Below are 11,344 nucleotides of genomic sequence, written 5' to 3' on the forward strand. Positions count from 1 at the left end.
TTCAGGTTTTCTAGAGTATTTACGTGTCACCCCCAGTGTGTGTGGGAGAGAAAGAGTGGACAGAGTACTGGATATGACCAAACACTCGTGTTTTTCTGGGTGTTACAAACTGTTCTAGTTTCAGTTCTACCTTTAACCCAGAGCCTCAGAACTGTAAATATATGAACTCTACACACAGACAATAACTGGTTCTCCTTGTTATCTCGTTGTTTCACTCCTTCATGGCATCCGTGGAACTGGAGCATAATCTTTTATATAGAAATAGCACAGTTTATCCCCTACCCCCACTCTCTGGCTCTCTGCCCCCATCCCCTGCCCCCATTCCTATGCCCCCTTGCCTCCCCTCCTACCCCTCTCTCACACCTGCCCCTGGTCCCTCCCTATTGTCATCCCTAACCCCCCCCCCTCCCTTCACTCATCTCCTAATCCTCCCCCTTGAGCCCTGCCTCTCTCCCATCACTACAGAACTCTCCCTCTCTCTCCACTCCTTCCCTAGAACATGCAGCTTCACTACCAAAATAAACCGAATGTGCATTTTGGCATGTTCCTGTTAACTTAATGTGTACATGTTTCTCTTGTCTATTATATAACAGGGTTCAGACCACCTTTGTCAGTTTTTGTGGACATGTGTCGTTGTCAACAACTATTCTAATGCCATTGGTGACTAATTATATGTGTATGTTTTTCACACTACATTTAGAGCTGGGGTAGATCTACCAACCCCCCCCCCACTGGAGTACCATATTATTTAGATATTATGAAAATAAGTATTATCTTAACATTATTTTAATATACAGAATCATATTGGAAGGTGTCCAGTGTAAATTGCTAGTAGCCTGCATGTGTGTCTATAGGTAATGCCTTGGTTTAGCGATTTAATGCCTCATTTTGAGGCTCTTTTTTTGTTGTAACTGTGACACTCCAGCGATCGAGGCTTGAACCAATTCAGGATTATCTTTTTATATGGATTATCTCTATATTATCTTTGTATTGTCATAATCTCCTGTGTATTGTATATTTTTTGTGATGATGTAAAGGGGAAAGGAGGCTGTCCTTTCAATTGTTAAATAAATATAAAGTGAAGTGGCCCTCTGTGTGCTGGTTGTGTCTTCAGGTCTACAATGCATGATTGGATGAATTGTTTTCTTTCGGGGGGATGCACATTATGCATATCATTTACATATGAATTACACTATTTTCAGAAGTCTTTCATTAATACAGTGTAGTTTAAATATTATACACAATGTTGAATGAAATTATGACGGTAACGGTAGCCTAAATTCATAGAATAATTTAATCAGTGGTTTCAAAAACAATTTGATTGTCAAAAAATGTATTGATCAGTCAGGCTCTGGAATAAGTGTCCAAGCAGGTGGTGGTCGACTTTTCAAGCAATATATTTGAGATGTCACAACCAATCTCTCACCCTACTGAAGAAGCCTAATCAAAGCAAACTTCACAATAAACCACACAATGACATATCCTATACTGACTGACACATAAGGACGCGCACGACAGCCAGCTGTTGGCGGATATCCATGGTGATATCTCTTCGGAGGAAGGCGTGTCATCTCTCCCAATTACTAAGCGCCCCTTTGTCCTCTGTCTATGCCCAGCCAGCCAGCGATACTCATGGCGGCTGCACCAGTCAAACAGCGCTCGGGAACGAGGGCTCAGCTCCCGCCCTGCTACTACGAAGGATACCTGGAAAAACGGGGACCGAAAGAAAAGGTAGGTGCAGTCATACCGTCAATGTACAAATGTCGGTGTATTGCATGCTGTGTGAGTGGCTGCATAGTGTCGCCCAGATAGCGCGCACCGGGCGGGGGCGAATTCCTTGGAAACCCCATTCTGCGAAAGCTGTCAACTTCCTTATTGTGTGCGAATGGGCGAGTCTTGAAAAAGCTGGCAGTGATTTTCATCTAGCGGTACACTTGCTTATTGCGCACGATTACTAGCAGACAACTGGAGTGCGAGTTAATTAAGCGCGTATACTAAGCGTCCTCCTATTAACCTCGGGTTAGAGTGGCCACTGAATTTAAAAGGATAACACTACAGGCATTTCCCGGTGAATGTAGCCTAGTCAAGACATGATTGGTCATTATGTCAGTAACACAAATGATTATATGTATTGGCCTATTCAACCAAAAAGGAAGGCTCGGGCTGACTCAGTGATTTTTGACAACGGTAAATGTTTGACAGCTGCTTGTACTTTGGCCATGCCTATCGCTGAGTGGTAGTGCCGCTGTGCTATGGAGTTTGGGAGAGGAGAGAAGTATGGGGGGGTTGTGTCAGTGGTCAGCTGAGCTGTGTGGGTTGTGGTGCTGCATGATAATGACACCGCCTGGGCACAGCTGGGAGGGAGGTGATGGGGGAATGTGGAACAAAGACACACACATAGACCAGATATTTGGGCTGGGGTTCAGGTGCACTCTATTGAAGGGAGGATCACATGGCCACAGATTGACAACAGCTGTGGTGCAGATTCATCCCCTGAGACCTGGGATCACTAGTGGGCCAAAGTGTGTGTGTATGTGTGAGGGAGATAAACTGTGTGTGAATATATGTAATACAACTCATGTTATAACCATGATAGATGTTGAAGTTGTCAATTAAAATATTAAACCGCTCTAATTCCCTCTGTGTAACTGTCCGTCTGTGTTACCAGATCTCTCGGCGGCTGTGGACCTGTCTGTGTGGGAACACCCTCTTCTTCTTTAATAATGCCAAGGACACTCACGTAAATGCTCTGTGTGTGTGTGTTAAACACTTTGTAAATCTTCAGGGATGAGTTATTGTGTATGTTAATTTGTCTATCTGTGTATCTGTTGCAGTATGTGGAGAAGATGGATCTCAGTGGCTTTGTCTCACTCAAAGACGACTGCAGCCGAGACAGAAACCTGGAGGCAGCTAGACTCATACTGCGCATGAAGGATGGAGAGACAAAACTCACAGTAATAAAACACACAGACACACACCCACACACACACAGCCAGCCAGAGAGAAACAACTTCTTCTCTGGTCTCCTCTCATCCAGGTTGCCAATCTAGAGGCTCGAGAGCTGTGGAAGGGTTTCCTCCAATCTGTCGTAGATGTAAGTATCACACACCCTACATCACAGTATAATCCTGTCTGATTGGTGGTTGATCCCTGAACTTTCAGTAACCCCCTGTGTGATTGGTTGTTGTAGCTGAGTGTGCCCAGCTGTCTGACGTTGCTGCCGGGGCAGGTGCAGATGCTGAGAGAGGTGGTGGACCGAGAAAGGAACAGACGCAGAGCAGCACGCACCCCCACCCGCGCTCCCCCCTCACCCCTATCAGTACCTCTACTGGGGGAGATCCCATCGTGAGTCACACACACTGCTGACACTGAAGTGAGTGCAGGTGTGTTACACCTAGGTGTGTTTGTGTGTGTATATGAAACTGCTGTATATGCTTTTGTGTGTCTATAGGTGTTTCCGGCCTGTGTCGAGGACTGAGGCAGAAGTTCTGTTAGAGAGACATCCAGACTGTGGCAACATGCTGCTGAGGCCCGGCAGAGACGGATCCTCATTGGCTGTCACCACCCGCCAGGATCTCAACGGGTAACGGCCACTCAACATAGATATACACACATAGATCTGCAAGCATTTTTTTGATTGATTTGATCTGTCAATTGCATTCTCTCTCTCTCTCTTTCTCTTTCTCAGGTCAGTGTTCAGACACTATCGTGTGACTCAGAGAGAGCAGGGGGGATATGTGATAGATGTTGAGAACCCAGTAAGTCCAACACACTCACACACGCATTGTTACAACACGCATATAAACACATGCTACATTGTTGTCTTGCCTCATATCTTGCTATTCCATGGGTCCTAACTCTGTGTTTTCCCTCTCTAGATTCCCTGTGCTACGCTTCATGATGTCATCGACGCACTGGTGGAGAAGACAGCAGGAACCCTACAGCCCTTTCTTCTGGAGGAACCTTATGAGGAGAACATCAGTGAGACACACACGGACACACACTAATTCTCAACACATTTCCACTTACACAGTGTTGATTGAAATCCTAAGAGATACAGTATCTGAGGTTCTGTCCAATGTTCATGTAGTTAATTGATATTTGTGTATTTGTCGCCTTCAGCGTTTGTTTCGTCCAATGAAGAGAATGGAGAGAGAATATTACACTGTGCCCCTTCCAGCCCACTACCCAAAGCCCCCGCCCTACCCCCCAAACAAGGTACCCAGAAATCCTACACCACACACACACACACACACACACACATACTAACCGCTCTGTTTGTCCTGGTGTAGAGCGATGGAAACCCCTACCCAGGTCTCCTGCTCCCGACCGCCGTATCCTGTCAGCTGTGACATCACCAGTACCGTCATCACCCAGCAGCCCAATGAGACGGCTTGTTCTCTCCCCCTCCCCCCTCCTCGCACAAAGTGAGTGGCATGTGTCCTGATCAATGTATCCACTCATTCCCACACGCACACTCATACTACAGAGGTCTCACTCCTCTCTCCCCAGGCCTCACAGAGGAGCTCAAAATGAAACTGGAGAAGAGACGGACCAGTCAGGAGTGACTTCCGGTAATTGCTCAGCCAACTAGCGGTCAAAACTCTTCCACCACCAGCAGCAGCAGCAGCTTTCTTCTCTTCCTGTGCCTTCTGATTGGTGCACAACTCTGGTCCTCATGGATCACAGTCCTACTGTACCTTTCAAAGTGTTTCCCACCATGTTTGGGTAACGCACCTTATCCACCTGAGTTGTGTTCAGCAGCCTAAAATTGCAGCCTCAAAACCGTTTTCAAGAAGGGATAACCAGTGGGGTTGAGCATTAGATGAGCACACAAATACAAAGGACCAATGACTGAGCCTGTTACTCCATTGTTCCGATTGAGCCAATGTCTGTTGTCCTGCTGCTGATGTAACTGACGCCACACTGGAGACTAGAAAGAGTGACACCAGAAGCTTGAGAAACCAGACTAGAGACTAGAGCGGTAGTCACCAACCCTGGTCCTGGAGCGCTACTGGGTGTGTGTGCAGGCTTTTGTTCAAACCCAACACTAACACCTGGATCAACGAATTAAAGTCTTGATAAATGAAATCGTGTGTTATTGCTGGGCTGGAACAAAAGCATGCACACCTTGAACCTGTACATCACTACACACCTTCCAGGTCCTGGGTTAATGACAACTGGATTAGATGTAAACATGTCTAGTTGTTCTCGTGCATCTAGAATGCCAATGCTCTAATCTATTGTATTATGTTGGTGCAATGATGGTATGGTGCTCCACTTGACTAAACCTTCTCTACTGTGTGTGTCGTTGCTACAACTCACGTGAAACCTTATTTTCTACTGTGTGTGTGTGCGTGTGTGTGTGTGTGCTAGGCCTAGGCTACTGTTAGCCGACTATACTCAACTAAACTCCATGATTTACGATGGAGTTGAGCGGCGACTAGTGTGGGCGGACTGGAGCTCCGACATCACGAAAATGTAGTTTTTTTTAATCAAAAACAATTGATGATTGATTTTAGCACCAAAGGAATAGCCGCGATTACACAGAACAATGTTGTGTGTAATTGCGGGCTATTCTTTGGGTGCTGAAATCAGTAGATGTGGATAAGAATGTAATTTTATGTGATGTCGGAGCTCCAGTCCGCCCACACTAGTCGCCACTCGACTTAATTTTAAATCGTGGAGTTGAGTTTAATCGGCTAGGCTATTGTGTGATGCTATGACCTACTGGTGCTAGGACACTTTTTACTCCTCAAAGGTTCTTTGTCCCGTCGCAACAAAGAACAAAGTATGAAAGTATTGTAATTTAGGCTTACTGTGCACCATTGATTTCATTTGCTCCTCTTGTTCTTTGGTGTTGTGGGCTGGTACACAAGCACAATTCAGTGGAACTCAAACCCTGTGGTCATTGGCTGATTTGTTCGGAGGGAGTGCATCCTCTATTGGACTCTCAGAACTACATTGTACACTGTGCATTGTCTTGTACAATTCTCTTCTATGTCCTGGGTGTTGGTCAGTGTTGTTTAAGAGAAACATCAGTGGTATTTATGAGATGTCCTATTCAAGGATATTAAATAAATGGTTTGCATGAAACAAGAATACTTTTTTGGTATTTGGTATTTTATTAGGATCCCCATTTAGCTGTTGCAAAAGCAGAAATGTAGCACATGTAGCCTACATTTCAATGCATACACACAAAATATCTAGGTCAAATAGGGGAGAGGCGTTGTGAGGTGTTGCTTTTTCAGTTTTTTGAAACCAGGTTTGCTGTTTATTTGAGCAATATTAGATGGAATGGAGTTCCATGCAATAAGGGCTCTATAGAAAACTACGCTTTCTTGCATTTGTTCTGGATTTGGGGACTGTGAAAGACCCCTGTTGGCATGTCTGTTGGGGTAAGTATGTGTGTCAGAGCTGTGTGTAAGTTGACAATGCAAACTATTTGCGATTTTCAACATAATGTTCCTTATAAAAAGAAGTGATGCAGTCAGTCTCTCCTCAACTCTGAGCCAAGAGAGACACTGGCATGCATATTATTTATATCAGCCCTCTGATTACAATGAAGAGCAAGACATGCCGCCCTGTTCTGGGCCAGCTGCAGCTTAACTAGGTGTTTCCTTGCAGCACTGGACCCCACGACTGGACAATAATCAAAATTAGACCAAACTAGAGCCTGCAGGACTTGCTTTGTGTGGTGTCAAAAAGCAGAGCATCTCTTTAATACGAACAGACCTCTCCCCATCTTTACAACCATTGAATCTATATGTTTTGACCATGACGGTTTACAATCTAAGGTAACGCCAAGTAATTGAGTCTCTCAACTTGTTCAACAGCCACACCATTCATTACCAGATTCAGCTGAGGTCTAGAGCTTAGGGATTAATTTGTACCAAATACAATGCTCTTAGTTTTAAAGATGTTCAGGACCAGTTTATTACTGGCCACCCATTCCAAAACAGACTGCAACTCTTTGTTAAGGGTTTCAGTGACTTCATTAGCTGTGGTTGCTGATGCTTATATGGTTAAATCATCAACATACATGGACACGCATGTTTTGTTTAATGCCAGTGGCAGGTCATTGTTACACCAACAGAATCAGCTCTTGCAGCCTTTCCTCTGCTCTCATCGGAGCCTTGCACACCAGCAGGTGGAAGCAAAGTGCAAATTTGAATGAGAGCAATATCCTCTCCAGCATACCTTCCATAATTGTTTCAAAAATGTTTTGTAACATTTTGCTCATTGTCTGTTTTTATTTTGTTAGTCAGTCTCAGTCAGATATCATATTAAAAAACTGCAAACATTTCTCTCCACCCTATGGAGAAAAAAATTTGAATCGCAGGAAAATAGCTGTAAAATAGCAAATGTTCCTCTCTGCCCCATGGCAAAATGAGTAGAATTGCAGAAAAGGAGTTATATAATTGCAAAATCCTCTCTCCGCCCCATAGCAAAATGTTTAGAATTGCAGCAAATTTGTTTTAAAAAACTATAACATTTTCTCTACACCCCATGGCAAAATGTGTAGAATTGCACTAAATTAACTCTAAAATGTAAAAAATAATTATCTCCGCTGTCAAGAGGGAGGCCACTAAAATGTTTCGCTCACAATGTGGTGGTGGTGGTGAGGGGGCAGGGGTATGGATGTGGGTACGCAGACCAGCGAGCAACTGGCCACCCTCATGAGTTCAGATTTTTTTGTGGCCCATCCCTGCTGTAGAATACTATACTACACACCGTAGGATCCCTTGATCGTACAGTGCTTACTATAAAATATTGTAGTCTACTGTAGAACAGTGTTTCCTGGTCCTGGGGACTCAAAAGGGTGCACATTTGCGTTTTTGCCCTACCACTAAACAGCTGATTCAAATGTTCAACTCATCATCAAGCTTTGATGATTCGAATCAGGTTTGTAGTGCAATGCTTTGGGTCCCCAGGACCATGAATAAGAATATGCTGCTGTGGAATTCTATACTCCACACTGTGGTATCCCTTGATCGTGTGTGGTACTTACTATAGAATTTTGTAGTATACTGTAGAATACTATACTACATGCTGTAGTATCCCTCAATCGTAATATATACACTGCTCAAAAAAATAAAGGGAACACTTAAACAACACAATGTAACTCCAAGTCAATCACACTTCTATGAAATCAAACTGTCCACTTAGGAAGCAACACTGATTGACAATAAATTTCACATGCTGTTGTGCAAATGGAATAGACAAAAGGTGGAAATTATAGGAAATTAGCAAGACACCCCCAAAAAAGGAGTGATTCTGCAGGTGGTGACCACAGACAACTTCTCAGTTCCTATGCTTCCTGGCTGATGTTTTGGTCACTTTTGAATGCTGGCGGTGCTCTCACTCTAGTGGTAGCATGAGACGGAGTCTACAACCCACACAAGTGGCTCAGGTAGTGCAGTTCATCCAGGATGGCACATCAATGCGAGCTGTGGCAAAAAGGTTTGCTGTGTCTGTCAGCGTAGTGTCCAGAGCATGGAGGCGCTACCAGGAGACAGGCCAGTACATCAGGAGACGTGGAGGAGGCCGTAGGAGGGCAACAACCCAGCAGCAGGACCGCTACCTCCGCCTTTGTGCAAGGAGGTGCACTGCCAGAGCCCTGCAAAATGACCTCCAGCAGGCCACAAATGTGCATATGTCAGCATATGGTCTCACAAGGGGTCTGAGGATCTCATCTCGGTACCTAATGGCAGTCAGGCTACCTCTGGCGAGCACATGGAGGGCTGTGCGGCCCCACAAAGAAATGCCACCCCACACCATGACTGACCCACCGCCAAACCGGTCATGCTGGAGGATGTTGCAGGCAGCAGAACATTCTCCACGGCGTCTCCAGACTCTGTCACGTCTGTCACATGTGCTCATGTGCTCAGTGTGAACCTGCTTTCATCTGTGAAGAGCACAGGGCGCCAGTGGCGAATTTGCCAATCTTGGTGTTCTCTGGCAAATGCCAAACGTCCTGCACGGTGCTGGGCTGTAAGCACAACCCCCACCTGTGGACGTCGGGCCCTCATACTACCCTCATGGAGTCTGTTTCTGACCGTTTGAGCAGACACATGCACATTTGTGGCCTGCTGGAGGTCATTTTGCAGGGCTCTGGCAGTGCACCTCCTTGCACAAAGGCGGAGGTAGCGGTCCTGCTGCTGGGTTGTTGCCCTCCTACGGCCTCCTCCACGTCTCCTGATGTACTGGCCTGTCTCCTGGTAGCGCCTCCATGCTCTGGACACTACGCTGACAGACACAGCAAACCTTTTTGCCACAGCTCGCATTGATGTGCCATCCTGGATGAACTGCACTACCTGAGCCACTTGTGTGGGTTGTAGACTCCGTCTCATGCTACCACTAGAGTGAGAGCACTGCCAGCATTCAAAAGTGACCAAAACATCAGCCAGGAAGCATAGGAACTGAGAAGTTGTCTGTGGTCACCACCTGCAGAATCACTCCTTTTTTGGGGGTGTCTTGCTAATTTCCTATAATTTCCACCTTTTGTCTATTCCATTTGCACAACAGCATGTGAAATTTATTGTCAATCAGTGTTGCTTCCTAAGTGGACAGTTTGATTTCACAGAAGTGTGATTGACTTGGAGTTACATTGTGTTGTTTAAGTGTTCCCTTTATTTTTTTGAGCAGTGTATATTCAGGTAACTGCCTAAAGAAAGGAAACACTGTAGTAAATGAGGGATACAAAGTATGTTGAAAGCAGGTGCTTCCACACAGGCGTGGTTCCTGAGTTAATTAAGCATTTTAACATCCCATCATGCTTAGGGTCATGAATAAAAATTCCCAATTGCCCATTATTTTGGCTACCATGGTTAGAAGAAGAGATCTCAGTGACTTTGAAAGAGGGGGCATAGGGGGTTTAAAGGGTATGTGTGTGTGTGTGTGTGTGTGTGTCTTAGTCACCAGATCTCAACCCAATTGAACTCTTCTGGGAAATTCCAGTGCGGCGTCTGAGGATTTGTTTTCCCCCACCATCAACAAAACATCAATTGATAGAATTTATTGTGTAAGAAGGGTGTCACATCCCTCCAATATAGTTCCAGACGCTTCTAGAATCTATGCCAACGTGAATTGAAGGTGTTCTGGTGGCTCATGGTGGCCCAATGCCCTATTAAAACACTTTATGTTGGTTTTTCCTTTATTTTGGCAGTTGCTGAAAGATCATACCCCCAAGACATGCTAACCTCCACTGTTAATGTTAATTTTTCTGAATATACAATAAAGCTCAGTATTTCAATGATTTACTTCATAGTCATTATTGCTCATGGTTATCAAGGGTGTCAATAATATCGGACCTCACTATATATATATATATATATATATATAGCATCAGTCAAAATTCTGGGCACACCTACTCAATCCAGGGTTTTCTTGATTTTGACTTTTCTACATTGTAGAATAATAGTGAAGACATCAAAATTATGAAATAACACATATGGAATCATGTAGTAACCAAAAAAGTGTTAAACAAATCAAAATGTATTTTGGCATTCTCTCAACCAGCTTCATGAAGTAGTCACCTGGAATGCATTTCAATTAACAGGTGTGCCTTGTTAAAAGTAAATTTTCTTTCCTTAATGTGTTTGAGCCAATCAGTTGTGTTGTGACAAGGTAGGGTTGGTTTACAGAAGATAGTCCTATTTGGTAAAAGACCAAGTCCATATTATGGCAATAACTGCTCAAATAAGCAAAACCCTCATTACTTTAAGACATGAAGGTCATCAATCTGGGAAATATCAAGAACTTTGAACGTTTCTTCAAGTGCAGTTGCAAAAACCATCAAGTGATATGATGAAACTGGCTCTCATGAGGACCACCACAGGAAAGGAAGACCCAGAGTTACCTCTGCTGCAGAGGATAAGTTCATTAGAGCTACCAGCCTCACAAATTGAAGCCCAAATAAATGCTTCACAGAGTTCCAGTAACAGAGATATCTCAACATAAACTGTTCAGAGGAGACTGCATGAATCAGGCATTCATGGTCAAAATGTTGCAAAGAAACCACTACTAAAGGACATCAATAAAAAGAAGAGACTTGCTTGGGCCAAGAAACATAAGCAATGGACGTTAGACGAGTGGAAATCTGTCCCTTTGTCTTTTGAGTCCAAATTTGAGATTTTTGGTTCCAACCGCCATGTCTTTATGAGACGCAGAGTAGGTGAAGGGATGATCTCCGTGGAGGAGGTGTGATTGTGGTGTGATGGTGTAGGGGTGCTTTACACTGATGGTGTGGGGGTGCTTTGCTGGTGACACTGTCTGTGATTTACTTAGAATTCAAGGCACACTTAACCAGCATGGCTACCACAGCATTCTGCAGCGATACGCC

At 44.5% G+C, this 11,344-nt stretch overlaps 1 protein-coding gene across 1 annotated transcript; it reads left to right on the plus strand.

Annotated features, from left to right (window-relative positions):
* The first annotated feature begins 1,531 nt into the window (after positions 1–1,531).
* On the plus strand, positions 1,532–4,662 carry stap2a (signal transducing adaptor family member 2a). The gene is made up of 11 exons (XM_071376340.1): positions 1,532–1,731; positions 2,669–2,740; positions 2,835–2,954; positions 3,038–3,094; positions 3,191–3,345; positions 3,452–3,583; positions 3,689–3,758; positions 3,879–3,981; positions 4,123–4,218; positions 4,293–4,427; positions 4,513–4,662. The coding sequence occupies exons 1-11, from the start codon at positions 1,609–1,611 to the stop codon at positions 4,566–4,568; spliced, it is 1,119 nt and encodes a 372-aa protein (XP_071232441.1). The 5' UTR covers positions 1,532–1,608; the 3' UTR covers positions 4,569–4,662.
* The last annotated feature ends 6,682 nt before the right edge of the window (positions 4,663–11,344 follow it).

This window comes from Salvelinus alpinus, chromosome 30 (assembly GCF_045679555.1).
Source record: "Salvelinus alpinus chromosome 30, SLU_Salpinus.1, whole genome shotgun sequence".
Classification (NCBI taxonomy): domain Eukaryota; kingdom Metazoa; phylum Chordata; class Actinopteri; order Salmoniformes; family Salmonidae; genus Salvelinus; species Salvelinus alpinus.

What these genes read in the sequence shown, in the direction of transcription:
- stap2a (XM_071376340.1), top strand. Translation starts at nt 1,609, where the DNA reads ATGCCCAGCCAGCCAGCGATACTCATGGCGGCTGCACCAGTCAAACAG. An exon ending in ATGGAGAGACAAAACTCACA is followed by an intron (nt 2,955 to 3,037) that starts GTAATAAAACAC and finishes CCTCTCATCCAG; the next exon opens with GTTGCCAATCTAGAGGCTCG. An exon ending in ACCTTATGAGGAGAACATCA is followed by an intron (nt 3,982 to 4,122) that starts GTGAGACACACA and finishes TGTCGCCTTCAG; the next exon opens with CGTTTGTTTCGTCCAATGAA.